Raw genomic sequence first — 21,221 nt, forward strand, 5'->3', positions numbered from 1 at the left:
TTACCCTTTTGCAAGTAATATAATTGATTTGAACAGGGATTGTGAAAAGTAACAAGTCATCAGTAGCTGTGGTTTTCGATCTGATGACAAATGACAAATTACCAGATAACTGCCAACTTGCCAGTTATCCTTTCTACTGTGTCTTTGCAACTTCTTCATCACTAACAGAATCTTGATTTTATTTGTAGTAGTCATGAGTCTAATACAAAATATTTTTGAACTCCATTTGGTCATATATTTAATTAAATTGAAGCTTAGATCTATAAACCCAATTCTACACAAAAGACAGGATGGCATTTTTATCTTTTGTACCTTCTTTTGGATGCCAGTCTAGAGTATGGATATAACTACAATTAGACTTGTCTTAGATCATGAGGTAAACGTAAAACTACATAATCAGAAATGGGGAGCAGCTCACAGGTCATTTGATTGAACAACCTGGCTCACCTTATTTATATATTACATTGGTTTTACTGTTTTGTGCAGCCAAACTTGATCCTAATGATACAGTAAAAAGAAATATTCTCTGGAAATAAAGCTTTCCAGATCTCTCAGAACACTTGGTAGTCCAGTTCAAAGCAAATCACCTGTTGTCTTTTGAAAGATAAGTTTTGTTTTCTGAGAGTTTGAAGAATTTTTTGCTCTTTTGGATCCTTTAGCAAAAACTGTCTTACACTTTCTTAGTTTTTTAAAGTTCATAGATTGTATCATGAAAAATATTTCATAAATATGCTATAAAATAAGAAGGACATCTTATTTTCATTGTCAAGCTCAATACTGGTGATTCTTATGTTGGTGGTGGTATTAGTGTGACAGTTGTCCTAGGTTGGTATGACCTTAAAGGAAGACATTCTTAAAAGGAGAAGTAATTTAGAGGAACAGGAAATAGAAAAAGGTCAACCACAAACCATTCTGATTTCAGAATGATATGATTTTGCATGAACAAAACATCAAAGACTATTATTGGAAGGATTGGAGTGGGCAGGTTGCAGCATATTGGCTTACTAGATATATACAGCTAAAACAACATTGCTGTTTAATAGGCAACCTTCACACCAAGGAATGGATTGCAGGCGGACAGTGAGTTTGTTAGTTGGCAAGCCTTTGTAAAATAAATCTGGACTCCTTTGTAAAACTAATAAGCTCTCATTCTGTCTTCTACCTCTTGGCATTTACACTGCTGCTTTTTCTTTGCTGAACTCTGGCTAGTTTCTGTACCCTTAAGTCCCTTGCCCTTGGCAAGTGTCTTCCTCTTGGCTCAATGTAGACTGATAAGGGTGTAAGCTTGAGTCGTATTTTAGTAGCCAAAATCTCGGGAAGAGCAGCACAAATACTGCTGTCAGTGGAAAATTCAGAATGGCAGATGATAGCATCAATTAGGGAAGGATAAATGTAAACAGTATATTAATATCACAGTCAGAAATCAGCTCAGCACTATGGAATTGCTGTAATATTTTGGTTTTTGCTGCCATTTGTTTTGGCTGAAAGATTTCTTGTGGTTTGGTTCGTTTCCTTTGGTTCAATAGACCTGTCTTTTAGAGCCCTTTTACCAAGGACAATAGGCGTGAATAAGAAGAAAGTAGAGGAAAATATAGGTAAACAGAACCAAATACCAGAGCAGCAAGTAGGCAAGTGACTATTTCTAGTCCCATAAATACTGGAACAGAATATTCATCTAAAGAAGTCACAATTGCAGTTACTGGATAAGTGGCTTTCATAGAAATTGATTTGAAATACTCTAGGAGACATTGGAGCAGGACTTCTGTGATGTCAGGGGCAATAATTTTTGTATATTCACTTATACCTGGTTTTGAATATGCAGTTACTTTTCTTTCTTGTTAGAGAACAGCATGCTGTCAGCAAAATTAAGCCCTAGATGAAACTACTTCAAAAAAGGAAAGCCAAAATGAAATCATTTTTAAGAGTATAAATAAAATAGATCCACGCATTTCCTGACAGCCTGAATGAGAAGGTCCATATTTATCTCAGTAAGCTTTCAGCGTTAGACTTTAGGAGCCAAAGTGACAGTTTTGGACTCAGCCAGACAGTGAGCCTTATATATAAAAACTCAAAATAGATTTTCTTTGCCCCTAGTCCTGCCAAAGAGCCATTTTAGGTGTGCAGGAAGGTGCTATGCACACTAATGCATAGTGTCCTTCTGCCGAGTGGGAGTGATGGATGGCTTTGCCTCACCTGACTTCTCTTAATTGGAATTTAGATTACAAAAGAATCTGAATGCTAATGTATTTCTTGTGATTTCACAGAAGTTTTGCCTTTTGCCTCCCCCCTCTATACTTAGAATCATTGGAATTTGAGATTAAAATGCAGAAGCCTGTAGTTTCATAATGGAAATATGTCACTGGGCTGTGGACAGTCATAGGGACATTGGATCATTCTGGGATCAGAGCATTCCTCACTGTTGTAATTGTCAGAAGATGAAGAATACGAAAACGTCTTTAAGTATGGTAAGTACATTCCTGGCCAGTTTGAACAAAGCTCAAAGCTAACTTTTGGTGCTGTTCCTAAATTGTACTCTTTTCTAACCTCCTCTCTTCTACCTTCCTCCTCCTCTTATGTCTTGTTGCCTACAAAAATATGTTCAGGAGTTTCCCATATACTTTAGATACTATGCTGAAATGCAGAAAATTTAGATTGCATGTGTAGGCAAGAGTGAAAGAAGATGATGGGATGAATGGACAAAGAACACGAAACAAATGTGTTTGAGACTTGCCAACTGGGGAAGATATGGTAGTGGAAAAAATAGGTAGAGGAAAAATAGGTATCAGAGATGGCTGTTGAGAGTGGTTTGGTTAAGGATATCTCGTGGGTGAGTTACACCTGATCTTTAATGTAGTAAGTAGCTTTCAGGTAAGAAAATGACATTACTAAAATATAATTGTGAAAAGTAAACTTTGTGTAAAAGCATTTATGTTAACTTTAATCTCCACCCTGGGAATTTCCGCAAGGACAGGTTGTCTTGGTCAAAGCTAAGACAATGAACTAGACTATGAAAATAATTGAGGGATGCTTTAGGAGAGAGGGTTGGGAGCATTTGGGAAGAGCCTCGAGTAGAGGACAAAGATACATTTAAATTTCTGCCAGTGGAGAGATTACTTAATAAAATACTGGCTACAGGGGGCTGAAGAGATGACTGAGCAGTTAAAAGCACTTTCTGTTCTTGCAGAGGACAATGATTGGTTGGGTTTGCATCACACACATGGTTTATAACTGTCTGTAACTTTATTTTCAGAGTGTCTTGTGCCCTCTTATGGCTTCTGAGGGAACTAAGCATGCAAACAGTGCACATACAGACACACAGGTGAAGCATACACATAGGAGGTCAGTGTTCTTCAGTGCTGCTCCTTTGGATTGGGAAGAGAGTCAGGAGCAAGTGAGGCTCTTCTAGCTCTAACTTAGTGTATCTGAGCATACCATAAGGCATGAAGTCTCTACATAGGATTGAAAGGAGGACAAAAAGCTGTGGCAGGAGTGAGATCACACTGTTTCCTTTTCTGTTCTGGCTTGTGTCTGAGCTGAAATAGGCCAATGTATTTGGGCTTCTTTGCTTATTTGTGATGGTGTTTTTCTTCCCTGTAAACCAGGAGATGGTTTGATTGCTTCTTAAACATGCTCATTTCTTTCCCTGCTTGATCTGATAGTCTGCCTCATTAAAGGACTCATACTTTCCATGGTGAAATTATTAGTGGGTAGGATATGTTATTTGAACAAGAAATGCTTTCTGTGCCTCATATGCTCACAACCCTGTGTTAATATTCCAGAATGGAGACAGAGAGGAGGGAGGAAAGAAAGGAGGGGAAATGTGAATAGGAACCCTGAATTAAAAACTGTGATATAGAACAGTGTATACTTCTCTGTGTGGGTGAGTGTAGCTCTATATGTAGCAAATGTACCTAGGAAATATAACTGTAGTTTGTTTTGTATATGTTCCTGTATTTATTATGACCATGTATTCTTCTTGTTGTTCTTGGGAATACCTTCAACTTAATTTGTATCCACCACAGAGCACACAGTACATATACTATGCTAGAGACTACCCAATTTTTAGTATCCTTAGATCTTTAAAATTACTGGCTAATTGGTGGAAACAGTGTTAAAAAGAATAATTTACTTAAAAATATAGCTAACATCACTAAGTTTACATATCCTCATATTCTGAATTTGTCTACTTCAAACATAAATTAATTCCTGTTATAACTGAAGTAATCCAAAAAAGGTCTGGTGCCTTTTTTTATTAATAAAAGAGGAAACATTTTAGTGCTATGTATTGTCAGATATATTTGATTGTACTTTCATTTTGTGACTATTAATAATTCAAGTATGTAGTAGTTACTAACTTGTTAATCCTAAGCCATTCTTGATCATAGCTCTTTCTATCTATTTTCTCAACAGTGAAGTGAGAGTATATGACTTCCTGGCCTACAAATACTTTGGTGATGAGAAGTGTTATCTTCAAATAAAACTATAAGGGATGACAGATTGGCAGAGCATGAAATTTGAAACTGGACATTGAAGTTAATATCACCCTCCAACCACTTTTTCCCTTTTTCCTTTGTATTCTATCTATTCCTAAGAAAATATGATGTAATTGGACACTAGGTCTTAACACTTCTTTAAGTAGCAGATTGCTAGTTCCTTGTACTTTAGTAGGAAAAAGCACATTTGACTCTTCACCCCAGTAATTTCCTGTGTCTGTTTCTGTGAATTTTATTTATTGGTCTTCATGTTCCATAAAACTGCCTTGGAACATTATGTAACCAGATACTGATCTAAGGAGAAGTCAGATGTGAAGGTTCTAAAATGTTGAATTTGTCCAAAGTTGAGTTCCCATTCACAGGAGGCAAACCCAGGACCCTCTTTGCTAAGTTAGCTTTCTCCTTTGCTGAGTCTGAGCAGTTACCACATTTTAGTGTTGCCCTGCTGTGACTCACTGCCTGACCAGCAGTTTTATAGACACTTAAGCAAGCCCACAGCATCCTTCAGGTAATTAAGCATTGGGACTATGCACACAATTTTATGCCTTTATTCATTGCTTCTGGTAACATTGTCAAAACTGAATAGCAAAAATATGGGCATTGGGAACTGGAATGCTTTACTCAAGCTTGATGTAGTGCAAACTGACATTTTTGCCATCCATGTTAGGCAGGTCTATCCCATTTCAATTGTCAGAAGTATTCTCAGCAAACACAATGGGTACTATTGTGTTCAGCAGCAACAAGGCCATTGATGATGATGTAGAATTTTATTAGAATATGAAGAGAGGAATATTCTAAAAGTAATTCTGGAGGATAGGCTCCTAGGAGGCAAACGCCTCATAGACAGAAAACCATTGAATAGCATGCATTTATTATATGTTGGCTAACAGAAGGTTAAGCATTTGAACTCAAACTTCCTATTAGACTCTCCCAAGCATGCGGGCCACCCACCAGTTGCAAGGCATGATGACACGACAGATGACTCGTCCTCCTTGGTAGCAGTATGGATATGGGTAGTAACCTAGTAAAGGTTCACAGACACGGCGACAGTAGCGGTTCCCTCGACGACAGTAAATACAACAATAACCTCTTTCATCCAGCATGGGGTCAAATTCAATTCCATTTTCAGTCTGAAAGAAGAAGGTAGCGGTGAAGGAAAATAGTCTCTAGGGAGGAGTCCCACCAAATAGAAACAGGGGAAGACTAGGTGACTCTGAGTTGAGGCTGGTGAGAAATTTCTTTAGCCAAATCACAGAGTTGAAGACATCAAAGTTGGTGGTCAATGTACTCCTGGAGAGTCCAAGTTTCTTAAATGTTTATTAAAGTTATGATAATTTTTTCAACTGCTTTGGGAGGTAGGTAACTTTATGAGAGCTCTTTGGTTTTTGCTCTGAAAATGAGTTCAGTGGCTCATACTCACATAGTCATTTACTGGAAGGTCTTCTTCACTTGCTTGTCTGGTGTGGCGGGTCTTCTCCACCTTTACTTGCGGAACCACCCATTGCTCATTCTGTTCAATCTCCTTTTTTTCATTGGTAGGAAAATGAAGATCTTCACCGTCCTCCTCAAAGTCTTGTAATTCTGAAACTAATATAGTAAATAAGAAATTGTGATGACATTACTCTGCAAGCATTTCTGAGAGAAATGTTTAGGAGAATAAAAGTTAGTGAGAGGTATATTTTTTGACTGGTTTACTTTAGACATTCATGGGTTGCATTTCTTAGCTCTTTAAGTGGATAGTTGTATTTCACTTGTCACTAACTTCATTTGTCATCAAACATTTGCCCCTTTTCTTAGTAGTAGATTCAGTTGACACAAGACAAGGAACTTCTGTCTCCCTCAATGTTTTTAGCTCCAAGTGCTCAAAAGTATTTCCTGATTACCTGATTTGACTTCATCTCAGCTGCCCTCCCATCACTTCTCTTTTGTGTCTCATTTTTTATATTTATATTTTTTACATATATGGATATTTTGCCAGCATATATGTCTGTGCACCACATGCATACGGTGCCCACAGATGCTAGAGGAAGGTATTAAGTAGCCTAGAAATGGAGTTGCAAGTGGTTCTGAGTCACCTGTAGGTGCTGGGAGTTGAATCTGGGTCTTTTCTGAGAGCAACAAGTGCCCTGAACCACTGAGAACTCTCTCTGGCACTACTCCCAGTGTCTTATTTATTTTTTACAAGTGCTTTAACTCCTGAGCTACAGGGCCACATGTCTTATTTATTTTTAACTGATGCCTGTGCTAGACTTGCTGAAAGTATAAGTTTCTACTTATTTTTTTTTTATTCTAGTTCTCATTATCTTGCACCGCTGTGGTGCAATTGTCAAAAATAACAAGTAAGCATTGGTTCATTGACATTAACTAAATGGTAGGCTTTATTCATCAATATTTCCATTCATGTTCTTTGTTTAGCAGCATCCAGTTTGGGATACCAGATTGCATTTTGTCATCTAAAAATGCAAATGATACTAGTAGAAGCATGCATTGTTGGTACTGTCCTGTTTTGAGTAATAAAGTAGTCTTTGTGCAGAGTGAGGGAGGCAAAAGTCTGTGTCAGCCCAACAGAATAAGGTTTCTGGGGACCTTTGTCTTCCTGAATTAACGTTGTACTTTTCTGCTCTGCACCTCTAACCTTCAATTCCATTTATAGTGATTCCTCAAACATTCCTAAAGAAACTGCACTGTCACAATTGTCATAATTGTCATATATTCTGGAGAGAATGCCACTTGACATGAGAATTTTTGAGACAGCGGTACAGTTTGGTCTCATCTCTCTCCGGTTCTTGGGATGTGCCACTGTGGTTTTGAGGAATAGTCTGGTATCCCTGCTGCAATGAATATCGATGTACAAAGAAAGATAGATTAGCTTTTTGCTATCACTGGTCACATTAGGGTGGTGTTGCCTTTCCTGAGATATTTTAAAAGCCTGTCAGCATTAATTTATCTGATTTATAACTTGGCTGTGAAAAATTCCCTCTTCACCACAGTCAGCATATATAGTTTCATCCAAGAAGGTATAAACCGATCATTTGTTCTCATAGATATGTGGTCTCTCAATGCTGGAAACATTAACCTGTTACTATCTTTTTTGTGATAATATATATATATATATATAATCTCTCTCACAAGCACACACACACACACACACACACACACACACACACACATATGTCAACCTGTATAGTATATAGACAATACATAGCTTGGGTTGGCCTTGAACTCAAAGTCTTGGCCTCAGACTCATGGATGCTGGGAATGCAGAGATGTATCAACATGCCTAGCATGTTAGTGTCATTGGGAGGAGCATTAGATTGGGGATAGGACACTATACCTGCAATTAGAGTGGGATTGATCCAGTACATGGTCACATTATCGCAAATCTCCAGAATTTTAGAATTTTTCAGAAAGTCTCGGTTTTCAATTGGTTTTTCTGCAGGAACCCAAATCACTGACTGTTCAAAGAAAGTTGTAGTGATTTCTTCATTCTGAAAGAAGAAAGGTCAGGTTTGGGATTGTAGGGAAATTAGTACAACAAGTTAGATATTATGAAGTACTGAAACACAGTATATGTTTTAAGCCTGAGTAATGACTGCAGTGCTGAGGATGGCTGCTGGAGAGCTGTCTCCATGTTGTGCTGACAGTAGATGCACACAGAAGAACTAACTGATCCTTTCTTTCTGGGTCTGGCAGCAAGGTTGCTGCTCACTAAATAAGAGAACTGTCTGCCATCATGTTCTGGGAAATCCCTAGGCCACACAAGTTTTAATTTGATTATCTGGAACATGAGTGTTTTAAATTTCTCCCCTTTAAATGGGTGAATACCTGCCTTGTTTTAGGAGTGAAGCTAAGGTTGAATAGAGAATTTCACCTCAAGAGAAAAACAACTCCTATAACCTTAACTAGCCAGATCAGTTAAATACCAAGTTAGCCTATAATATTGTCTTTAAGAAAAATTTGTATTTACATGCTTTTTGTTTAATGTTTAAGTTTAGTGTTTTGTGTTTAATGTTCAGTATGGAAGGTGGACTCGTTAACTCTATTCCTTCTAGATGATTACGGTTTATTTCACAGGAGGTCCTGGTTTACAGAGTTTCTTGGTTTTGTAAAAAAACAAAAATACCTTCAGTTCCATTTCTAGTGCTGGGAGTTGTTACCTTGAATACATAGTTCTTTCCCACCTGTCAATAAGGCTTCAACACTTTAGCCAAACTCTTAATAAAGCCTGTTAGTACCTCTTTTGTGTCTTCCTGACTTTATGGTTTCAGTATATTTATTTATTTATTCTCCAAAATATGCCTGTATATATTTTTTTTTCTCTGAACCATTCACAACTTTCAAGCTCTTTTTCCCTTCAGTCTGTGAAGACCTTGGAACACACCGAAAGAGGTTGTAGAAGATGAGGTTGATGTGCTGACTAGCTTTGTTAGCAAAAACGAGGGCTATTATATACCAGCTCTGCATGCTTTACATGCACATGCCATAGACACAATGGTGAAGGAAGTACAGACTTACAGAGATTTTGTAATCCACAACCACAATGTGTCCCACTAAAAAAGACCTGTAGTGTGAAATTATGTTTTCTTGGAGATGAAATAATTTTACTACCATGTGACCAATATGTGTATTATTTAATATATCCCACCAAATGAACAGGGAAAAAATTGAGGTCCAAAGAAGACATAGGCTTCTGTATCATTCAAAAAGTCCCATTCAATCATTTTAGGCTCTCATTGTTGCCTGTCTGTGCTTGATACATTATCTGTAAACATTTTCATATGATATTTCATATAGTCTCTTTAAAAGTATTTTCTATTTATTATGTGTTGGGGGAGCAGGGCATATGCCATAGTGCACATGTGAAGATCAGAGGGCAACCCAAAAGAAGTGCTTCTCCTCGTGTTTCATAGATCCTGGGAATTGAACTTGGGTCATCAGGCTTGCCCAGAAGTGCTTTCACCTGCTGACCCTTCTCTCTGGCTCTAAAGTATCATTTAAATCCTAATCTCCTTTCATCTTATCATTGTCCATACTACTTCCTAATTTCCTGGAAGTCGATCTGTTTTCCAGAAGCATCTAAGTTTATTAAGAACAAAACAAAACTCTGAAAAATCTACCATGGATCTTGGCAGCAAAGCATCCTCTTTGGGGATACTTTCTTTTGTGGGGGGATTCTAGGAAACCGGGTTTGTAACTTTTACAGTCATGAAGAGAGCAATAGCATGAGAAAGTAACATCGGAACTAGCCACTAGCCACAGCTATAAGGAGTCTTGGGTAAGGAACAGGAGAAATAGTGTAACCCATCAGTTCTTTCCATAAAAGAAAAAAAAAAAAAAAAAAGAAATACATGTAAGTGGCCTGTTGGAAGAACATGAAAAAGAATATGGGAGAAAGAGATTTCAATGTATACAGAGTCCATTATGCCATTGCCACAGTTGCACTTTAGGCTTTCCAGTTTTAAATGTAAAACCAAACTAAATTAAGCCAAAAGAACTGCAAAGGCTGTAAGGATGGCTGTATTTTAGACAGTGATGACCCATCTCCCATGGCTTCATGGCCTAGTCATTCCAGTTTAGCAGTGTTTCCAGAGAATCCAGTAAAAGTCTTTGCCTTTATTTTTGCTTCTACCAGGGAGCATTTTGGATTATGACACTAGTAGCTCAGCATAAAATAGTAAAGTGAATAAACAGAGACTTTTCAAGTAGGCAGATGTTGAAGTATGACGGAAGTAGTATGTAGCCTTGGCACTGATTTCCTTTAAAAAAAACCACAATTTATTTGTTATTTTACTTTTTTTTATTATTTTATATGTAAGGTGTTTTACATGTGTGGATGTCTGTTTCACCAGAAGAAGGCATTGGATCTCCTGTAACTAGAGTTACAGATAGTTATTAGCCACCATGTGGGTGCTGAGAATTGAATACTTGGAACTTCTAGAATAGTAGTCAGTGCTCTTAACCTCTGAGCCAGCTCTCCAGTGCCTATTTTAATTATTTTTTAGTTATGTGTATGTGTGTGTATCTGTGTTGGGATATTTGCATTGGGAATGAAGGCCAGATGTGTTGGATCCCCTGAAGCTGGAGTTATGAGCTGACTGATGTGCACACTGGGAACTGAACTAGGAGCCATCCTCTCCATCCCTGGCCTAGTTTTCTTTAAGTCTTTCTAGTACACATGTTTGCTTTTGTTCTTCTGACTTATACCTCTCACTAGAAACCATTGGTTTGGGAGCAAAAATACATAGGGTTGTAGTGGCATCTTGCTTTGCCACTGAACTTGGAGGTGGTGACCACATCCTATGGGTGTGACTTCAAGTGTGCAGATGTGATCCCTTATAAGGAAGAGGAGGGGTTGGCTCACTCTCTTGGGTTGCAGGAAAAGCGTCAGAAGGGCAGAGACTGAATCCTCATGAGCAGAAAGACTGTGGTGGATGTTTACTATTATTTGTGTAAATGCTTCCTTAATACATACCTATTTATCATTTATCTTGGGTCTGGTGGACTCATTTAAATCCCGCCTTCATAGGTTTTTGTTGTTTTTTTTTTTAAATAGGTATATGGGTATTAATGTGTAGTGTTCAAAGTCCCAAAGGATGAACTTCATTTTTTTAAAAAGGCCTCTATTCAAGACCTCAATCTGCTACTCACTAGCTATGTACTTTCAGTAAGTCACTCTTTTGTCCTAAGTCCCAGCTCCTATATCTGAAAAATGGGGATGACAATAGAGCCTATTTACAAGATTGAGGATCCAATGAGAAGAGAGCATTCCATACAGCAGTTGGGCAGTAAATTATGTGTTTTACTACCATCATTTTTCTCACATACCTCATCTATTTCCTCTTCTGGCTCAGAAAATTCAGGAATCACTTTGATTTGAGTTTTAATAAAGCACTTTTGAAGACCTACGAAGTAGATGCCAGTGTATCCCTACAAAACAGACAAAAGAGTAGCACAATTAATTTCCTGTAATGACCTCAATGAGTTCCATGACCTACCAGAGCCTCAGACTAGCAAACTTTGAATGAAGTGAAGGTTAAAGGCTACTTTTAACTTGATTCAATGTTAAGTGAAAAGCCTCAGGGTAAACAGTAAACTTACGTTTTTAAAGTCATGGACTTCCAATGTTTCATCAGTGCCATTTCCGCTTCTGAATATTTCTGTTCTGGTCATGGGATCAATTTCCATGTAGATCTTCTTCTTCTCACCATTGCTGTAGAAAGTGTGCTCCATGTCGTAGGTCTGGGAGAGCAGATCAAGAAAAGCAAGCTTTGAGACAGTCTGTGTGCTCCACCATGAAACGCTTTAATTGGGGGGAAACGCCTGGGGCACCTTCTCTTTCCACAGTGTTTCTACTGAGGGGTCATCACAGCAGACTGCCATTGGACGTTCTTTAATATTTGTGATCAAACTGAAGTGGGTTTTAACGTACAGGCTGACACACGGGGGTCCCTTAAGAGTCAGTGTTTTGTATTGGAGCCAAGTAGCTGAGCTAATTATGAGGAATTCCAATGGTTTTTTTTTGGCACCCTTGGCTAAGTGGCAAATGATATTCTGCAAATCAGCCTTTGAAGTATTTCCCACTTGTGTTGAGCCTAGGGATCACCTCAAGCCTATGCTGTTCCCTGAAGCTACTGCTTCTTGTCTAAGTCTTCCAATCCCTTCCTTAAAATCTAGTACGTCCAAGAAAGCAATTTGAAAACACTTAGAGCAGTTAGCTATTACTCTCTATTCCTGTACCTATCAGGATTTTAAAAGTGCTTCAATAGTATTGTATTTGTCTTTTGTAGAATCTGAAGATGTTACTGGCCAATATTCAGTTATCATCTTATCCTGTATAGATTTATTTTCCTTCATTCTTTAAATGTAGCAGTCATCTGCCTTCTCTTAGTAGGGAATTTTTAGGTGAACCATCCCCATTCAGGTTATTGCTAGTCTGTGTCTTTAAATTTCATTTCATTGTTTACAGCTTCTATAGATTCCTGTCCATGGACAGACTTTGGTGACAGGGTGAGTGAGGTGTCATAAATTAACAAAATCTTCCAAGGAGAATGCCCCTGAGTGGCTGTTCCTTAAGCCTTTCTTGAGTGGCTGAAACAAATCCCCAACCTTCCTTCTGCTCTCTAAAAGACAATTCTCTCACTACAGACCAAGAGGACCAGTCCCCTGATTTATTCTAACTTGGAGTTAAGCATCTAACCTATGAATTGGGACATATTTGGGGCTATAGACAAATACCAATTCCAAAGGAACTTGATCTCTGTTGCAAACCATACAGAGTTGATGTTGCCATTTACAAGTCTATCTTCTCCCCATTGCTTAGGTTTCTATGTATTCATTTGTCCTTCTGAAGAAGCAAATTGCCTACAGAGCCAGTGTTGCTTTCTAATAACACAGTTCCTAGTGGCATCCTTTTCCCTGAACTTGCATTGATTTTTGTTTTTGTTTTTGTTTTGTTTTGTTTTGTCTGCTGATGTCTGTGACAGCATGTTAGTTTAACCTGGTCAAATTTTTTCCCAATTCAAGTAGAAAAACAAAATGGATGGGTTTGTAGAAACAAGTGTTACTTCAAGCATGAAAAGTCTGATGGAGCTGTTGAAAAGAAAAACAGAGGCAAAGCCATTTTACCTCCCTGTGACCCTGTAGTACCTTAAATATGGAGAGCAATTATTTGCCGATTAAGTTTTTTCCCCAATGACAATTCTCATCTTCCTAAAGGAATGCCTTGACAATTGGTAGTGTCTTCTAAAGTCAAGGAAAAGAATATGGAAATTCCTCCAGCAACTGCAGAGTTAACTTAGGAAGTCTGGCCTTGTTTGTGGCAGGTAGAAAACTCCTTTAGGCTTGTTAATTGCTTCTGCCTATATCCTCTCAGTTCTAATTCTGCAAGCCAGCTAGAGAAGAGAAACTTCTAGGTATGGAAAAAAAAAAGAGTTTTCAGTAAGCTGACTTAGCAGAGGACAGAGGCATCCACTTCAGACACTGCCTTGTCACGCTTCCCAATGGGGGTAGTTTCTTTAGAAATGCTATCCGTTGTGGAGACAAATGTTGACAGTGGGAGCCACCAGGGGCTGGGGTGGGCTGTTTGTTTCATCAGTAGCACCACTGATGGATTATTGCATGGAAAAACGGGGTTAGAGACTAGGAGATATTGGACTGTAGCCTACCTGGGCAAAAGAAAGAGAAAATACAGACTGCATTTTCAATCATCAGTAGAAGAGTATGGGACTGTGCTGGTGACATTTAAAATTTCAGTGTGCTTGTGTGGAATGAGTTTTCCTGCACTCTTGGCAATGCACTGTTTTTGGACACCTTTCTGGATGAGTACTATTGGAAACTGCCAAGCTCAGCAGATCTTCATTATTTTCAACAGCTCTGCAAAAAAATTGGGTTTGTTGGTTTGTTTGTGTTGCCCTTGTTGTTCTTTGATGAGAGAAGAGGCCTCAGCGTTAATTGTACCCATTAATCAGCTTGTAGATTTTGTGTTAGCAATGGGAGCTTCTTAACTAGAGTGAGATCAGAATGACTTCATTTGTGTATGAATCCTTAGTGTGTGGGAGGGTGGAGAAAGGAGCTACATATTCACTCAGATGGAATTCTGCTATCAAAGGTGTCCTTTTGAAACAGACTGTCCTTTGTCTAAGGAGGATGATGCCAATGACTTACTTTGGACTGTGTGGGGATGGGTTTGAGTAAATCCAGACATACTGTCGCACTCAGGTCCCCATGGAACACACTTCTTGGCTAATGACTATGCAAGCTTCACTGGCCCATGTGAAGACTGAGCTCATACCCTTGGCATCAGAAATACTTTGCTGTCTACTAAGCTCCCTGGATCCTGGGTTGAAGTGCCTTCTGGAGATGAAGCACTAAATGGCTTTACCCTGTCCAGGAACAAACTAAAGCAGAGACAGGATGGCTGACCTTAGAAAGGTGTGAGCAGGCTCCAAGCATCTCTCCTCAGTGTCTGCCCCCAACTTGGCTTTATTCCAGGAGAGAAAGAGCAAGGATAGCATGTGACATGAACTATGCCCTTGCCAAGTTGGCAAATAGATGAGCCCCCCTTTCTGATATCTTCATACCCTGTTCACTGTGAACCCTCATCACATTTTTCAATGCTTTTCTCATTTCCATCTGTCCCTTTGTCTTTTGTCTAGACAACCAGGAATCTTCCAGTGCTTTAGAGGTCTTATCTAAGAGAAGAAAATCTGACAAATGATTTTGCATTTAGATATTAGCAACAGAAAAGACATTTATCAGTTTTCAAAACTGAATGCAATGCTTCACTCAAAGGAATGAAGTTGTAATGGATGCATTTTATGTACTGTGACACAGGGAACAGGAGATATGAGAGGGACCATCTTTCTAACACAATCCAAATGGGTTCTTACTGATTTTATGAGAGTTAGAATATTGGAATAGGACGGAGAAGTCAGCGGATTAGTGGATGTATGATAAAACACAGGTAATGTGTAAGGAGACCAAACGAACAAAATATGGGGGGGGCATAAATTCATTTTTCTGCCTGTCCAGGAATTCTGTTCTCAGTCTAGATAAATCCTCCATTCAGGCAGCCAATAAGCCCTAACTTCCTCCTGCAATGTGAACACTTTACCTTGCTTTCTTGTCTGGTGACAGTCTCTGCAATCAGAAAAGAAAGCTTTTATAAAGAGTAGAGCTGACTCACAGGGTAGTGTGATGGATCTGTTTGGGGGCAAGCAGTGTTAACCTGTGCTGACAGGGATTTGAGGACATTTGGCTTAGGATTGTTTTTTGAAACCTGTGATTAATCTAGCTGGTCTGCTCCCCACCCACCTTCATCCTTTACTGTCTGTTTATGAGCTACATGCTCCAAAGTTGAAATACATGCTCAGAATAGCTGGCTAGCAGGTGGTAGGCTGGAAGGAAGGGAAGGAAAGGTACTGTACTATATTATTACAGAGCAAGCCTGTGAGAATTAAAGGACCTCTGGGTATTGCTCTACCAACAACACAGTGCTGACAGATTATTTCTTATGCATAGTTGGACTTCAGCATCTTCAGTCACCAGTTCTCAGTCCTGAAAATATTGGCAACCAGAAATTACTCTTAAAAAAAAGAAAGGAAGGAAGGAGGAAGGGAGGGAGAAAAAGAGGGAGGGAGGAAAAGAGGGAGGGGGAAAGGTGAGAGGGAGGGAAGGAAAAAGGAAGAAAGGGTGGAAGGAAGGCCATTTACTTCATCTGTAGACTAGAACTAGTTGAGAAGTTTTTCTGTATCCATAATCCTCTCCCCAATCCCCCAATTCAGCTGGAAAACAGGAAAGAAACTTCAGAAAATATTCCAGTGTTAATGTTAGTCCTTCCACCTACAAGCTGTATGACTTTGAACAAGTTACTGCATGTCTCTGAGGGTTCAGTCCCTAGCTGTATGCCCTTTGTAGCTGCAATGTTGGGGAGTTGGCAAATTCAATTAGCCTCACGTTTGTCTGGTGCTTTTCAGGTTGCCTGGGTTTCTTCTCCCTACAGCTCCATACAGCTCTGTTTGAAGGCTATATTTTCACATGTCCCATAAAGTGCACAGTAAATACAACCTTATATACACACAATAAGAGTATATTCATAGCAATCAGAATTTAGCATCCTGTAATTTGTGAGAGGTATGCCTGAATAGTCCAAAATAGCAACTGACCCAGGAAGGATCACTGTACAAGGGTGAACTTGGATCTTGCAAAGAAAAGAAAAATGCTGATGTGGCAGCATCTGGTAAAGCTCAGTTCCCCTGCTTAAGAAATTCCACTTACTTCTCTAGCTTTAGCCTTGAGGATATAAATGCTTCTCCAGTACCATGTTTCAACCACTGTACTGCTGTGTATAAAAACCTAGACAATCTAGAGAGAAACATTGTCCCTTCGTGTACCTAGAGATGAGTGAAGAAAGTTGGTCTGGGGCTAATACTAGTAGTAGAAAAATAGCCACAAAGCAAACTGGACTGAGACTTGGTGAGAAAGTAATTCTTTTGTGTAAGGGATTTTCAGCCTGGGATGATCTTGGGTATGGTACATAAATGAGACTATTTCAGTGATCTTCTGCATTGAGGTTGCATGGGCAGGACAGAATGCTTGCTTATCCCCATGACCTTTCATCTCATGTTACCAGAATGTGGAATTTGAAGGAGCGTCTCCCGGAATATGTTGATTGCTGGGGGTGGTGTTGATTACTTCCCAGAAGGCCTAAAAATTGCCACATAGCTCTGACTTATGGCAGGAAACACACGCCATTTCATCCACATAACTTTGCATTTCTGTCTCATTCCACAAAATTTTGGAAGAGTGGGGTACAAAAATCTGTGCTGAGTTTATAAACTGCAGGTTTAAGAGCTACCGCCTTTCTGATTTGTTTTCTCCATGTTGATTTAATTAGTTGAGGAGTTAGTTTCTAATTCTTTCAAGTTCAATGTGGAACACAGGGAGCTTTAAGCAAGATTATTTTTCCCCAGTAAGTATGCTTCATGGATAGTAAGGAAGTTACTGTTTAGAAGTGAAGCTTCAATATGGAGACCTCTCGAAATCTCTGGAATGGAATATGATTTTTCCTTCTCAGTTAGGAAAGTTGAACACATAACCTTATGGACTAAGCTTTCCTCAAGCCTCTTTAAGACGTTTTCAAGTCTTTTAGGAATGGCTATGGCTCAGGAAACCTAGGGCCTGGAAAGAATGATGGAAGTTCTCTCAGAGCTGATCCTCCTTTATTTTTCTCCTGGATAAGTGATGTGAGTATGTGTGTGCGTGTGCTCACACGCATGCTTGAGGTACACTTGGAGTCAAATATCGCTTACTCCAGTCTTTCAATCAATTATCTGGATCTTTTGTGCATTCGAAGGTGGGAGGGGAAGGAAAGACTTAGTAGCATGGAAATGTCAACACCAGCTGTAGGATTTTAAATAAACACTGTTTATTATAAACAGATGTTGAAAAAGAAAACAAGAAGGAGTGTTGTGGGGGCTGGAAGAGCAAACACTGAGAACTCAGAGACAGCCCGGAGACAACAAAGGCATCACTGCAATAAATATGCACAAAGGTCTCAGTCGTTCTTTCTATCAAAGGCCCCACAGTCCTCACAAATCCCATAGGCAACCAAAGCAAAGTCCAGAAGACTATGGGTTTTACTTTGTTAATCAGTGTTTCATTCCAGCCCGTACTATTTAAGAGAGAGTCTTAAATGTGTACAAGATGCTTGGATCATTTTCCTCTGGAAATATTCTTCCCAGACTAATAGACTACTTTTATTTCCCCTGGATTCTTAACTGCTCAGATCTAGGCCTAGTCAGAGTCTTGGTCACTAGGAACATGGACAGCCTCCCAAGCTCTTTTTCTGAGACACAGAAGGTAGTAGTTGATTGAATAAAGAATCTATACTGCTACCTAGTCTCCTGATTTATACTGACCCCAACCTGACTTTGTGGTGAAGGCCTGGACTTATACATGAAAGGTAGTAACATTGTAACTCTCCATGGAATAGTAAGTACATAACATTTGTTTATAGTAGAAAAACTTATCCTTGGAGGTACATAATATCTTTTATCTGTATATTTTCATAATGGACTTTGGACCCTCCTTTCCTCTATTTTTCGTGAAAATTATATCCTCAGATGAATTGCTTCATTTTGCTTTGATATCTTTCTTTTTAAGTACACTTTAATCAGTGGCATACTTTTACCTTTTCCATATATGCACTGACTGAGTTTTTTTGTTTGGCTTCAGGAATTACAGAGTTGCGGTTTGGAAATCATATTTCTAAGAACTGGAATGGGAAATGACGATAGTATAATTGAAAGATAGGGGAGATCATGAACTTGGTTAGGTAGTGTGGATTCTTACACGATAAAGGCAAGTCACTCCCTCCCAGTCATTTATTACTGCAAGTCACCCCCTCCCAGTCATTTATTACTGCACTGAAGCAAATGCCACTATGAGATTAGAAAAACACATAAATGCGATTAGAATTATAGTGGCAGTGGATACTAGGAATCAAGAAAGTCTCTTGTGTTTGTTCAGATAGGTATCTATGAATGGTCAAAATATACAATGAAGGTATCATATTCACAACAACATATATGACTTATGGTCCCGTACTTAGAATTTCCAAGAGAATTAATGATTCAATTTTCGGGGCAGCATATCATTTTAGAAATTAGCTATGGGGTAATAAGTAAGTAATTGTACTGGAATGAATGTTAGCTCACAATTCAACTTCTGTGTCTTTTCTGATGTTGGTAGCTTTGCACACCTTGCTATCCTTAACATAGTTGGTTTCTCTAAGAAAGCCATCTGAATAGTAAGTAGTTCAAAAGTAGTAGGGCAGTGGGGGTGGGCTAATAGTAGTGGGTGATGCCTGAAAACCTTTCTGGAACATGATGTAAATAGAAAGGCAAACAAATAAGTAGGCTTATTTGTTCTTCATCCCACTTAAACTTTACAAAGTATCCCTTGAGACTAAATGTAAGCAAGTACTGCAGCAGAGGTGGAGAATCCCATGGTAGATATGCTTTACTTTTCTGTTTTTATTTGGATAGTTAGCCAGTTTATTTTCTTTTTCTCCACCTTTGTCCCCTTTTCCCCATGAACTCTTTGCTCCTATTGCTCCTTTGGCTCCTAATGGTCCATGCCAAACCATTTTCTTCTTGTCTCATTTTTCCTCCTGGATCTGTGCCTTTTCTTCCCTACATCAGCTACCAAGTAAAAATGAGCATCTCATGACAAAAATCAACAATACCAGCAGTGACAGCAGCAACAGCAAGGACCCACAAATAGAGAAGAATATGGCAAGGCCAAAAACCCATCTTCTTGGGTTGTAGTGCATCTAATTCTCATCCAAATGGAAATTGTTAGCAAGAAAGGACTATGGTTTTATTTGGGTCACATCTAAACTTGTCTATTGCACATGAGCCTAGGAATAACAATAAGAAAGAAGCATGAGAATACAAACCATAATGACAACCAAGCCTCTTCAAATGATGTCAATATCAGAAGCTTTCTGGCATATCTGTAATTAATGACTTAATGCTGCTTGTATCTACCCATGGCATTACTATCTCACTGGGACAATAGTTGTGACTCTGGAGGAGCTGAAAGGTTTTAGTTCTGGTTAAGTAACAAATAATTATGAACTCAGATATGAGAATTGCTCCTTTGAAAAAGGAGTGTTCCTTGCTGCCTGTCCTTACAGCAGATGCATTAAGTCAGAACATGATCCCTGAAAACCATTTGCTGCCATTTCGGGTGGTTTCTTCTTTCGTGACTGTCTGGTTACTCTGCCATCAGTTTCTTCCCAGATAATGGAAAGAAAGATGGAAAGTAGTGTTTCTTTTTTACATTAAAAAAGCTTCCAGGAGATTTAACTCCTTAAAGTCAACCATAAAAGTAAATTTACTTCCTGTCACTACTAACCAAACAAAATGCAGAAGACAATTTCCCCTCACCTACATAATTAAATGAAAGAAAAACCTCAATTTCATTTTCTATGCCCCTAACTGAATGCAAAAAGATGAAAGGAGTTTTCATTTTCATATTAATTCACAAGTTAAATTAATTCACTAGTTAAATTCAACCAAACTCAGAAAAGAAACACTGAGTAAGTGTCTGTTACTTACTTTCTTGGATACCTCCGGCCAGAAGTGTTTGCTCCCCCAAAACAGGACAATTAGAATTAAGGCCAGGACACCAAACACCAGTCCACAAATCTTCAGTGATTTACATATCTTCTTGGATTTCAAAGCTTCTGCCTAAGCAAAGAACAGAAAGAATGAAACAATACACAATAACCCTCAAAATAGCAAGCCATAATTCAAAGTCTCCGTCGATTTCACTTTCTAATGTTCACACTGCAATACAATAAATCTGTGAAAGCATGCTTCTGCTCAAAAGGGAAAATATATGAATCAACTTACATTTAGAATGTGACAGTCCTCACAGTTCTCTGGAGGATTCTTTGCCATAGTCTCCCAGCACACAGTGCTCCTTGCCTGCTTTGAGAGGACTGAGAGACCACTGCCGAGGTGGAGTTGCAAGGGAGTCGGCAACCAGATGCCAGAGAAGAAGCTGAATTTATATGGCTCAAATATGTCATACCAGAGCCGGAGGGAGCCCAGGGGGCTGCTGTGCTGCGATTTGTTACATAGATATACCCATATATGTATATAACTTCTGTGCACAGAATTCCATCCAGAATGGCAAAGACAGGTTATAATGAAAACTATTGTCCTGGGGGTTGGGTTGGAAGGGGATCAAGCTTAGGACACATTGAAATGATTTTTCACTACGAACTTAAAATACCAGTGGCAATACATGCTGCACACTCCAGAAATAAGCAAACAGAGGAAAAAAGGGAATGAAGTTCTAATTTCAATTCCATTCAATTAAGCAAATATTTATTGCAGGGATATTAAGAAGCAGGTACTTTCCTGGGTTCTGGAGAGTCAGAAGTAAATAAGATATTGTGCCTCACTATGTAAAAGCACTGTTTGACAAGATCAACATGTGTTTCATTAATTATAATTAAAACTAGGATATAATGAGGAGTAATTGTGAGCTTTCTCTCTTCATCCCATCTCTATGATTTTGTTTCTCTCCTTTAGGTGGTCCCTCAATGCTGGTATTCATTATATTGCTTCATGATTTTTTTCCTCACTTTACATAAACTGTTTAAATGATCTCATCAAGTCCTGGAGCTAATATATTTCTTATATAGCAATGCCA

At 38.8% G+C, this 21,221-nt stretch overlaps 1 protein-coding gene across 1 annotated transcript; it reads right to left on the reverse strand.

Moving 5' to 3' along the window:
- Nucleotides 1-5,241: 5,241 nt before the first annotated feature.
- On the reverse strand, nt 5,242-20,620 carry Tnmd (tenomodulin). The gene is made up of 7 exons (XM_051178833.1): nt 20,414-20,620; nt 20,117-20,248; nt 11,592-11,732; nt 11,319-11,420; nt 7,828-7,981; nt 5,914-6,080; nt 5,242-5,623 (listed from the first exon to the last, which is right to left on the reverse strand). The coding sequence occupies exons 1-7, from the start codon at nt 20,459-20,461 to the stop codon at nt 5,414-5,416; spliced, it is 954 nt and encodes a 317-aa protein (XP_051034790.1). The 5' UTR covers nt 20,462-20,620; the 3' UTR covers nt 5,242-5,413.
- Nucleotides 20,621-21,221: the final 601 nt, after the last annotated feature.

Source organism: Phodopus roborovskii, unplaced genomic scaffold (genome assembly GCF_943737965.1).
Source record: "Phodopus roborovskii unplaced genomic scaffold, PHOROB, whole genome shotgun sequence".
Lineage (NCBI taxonomy): Eukaryota > Metazoa > Chordata > Mammalia > Rodentia > Cricetidae > Phodopus > Phodopus roborovskii.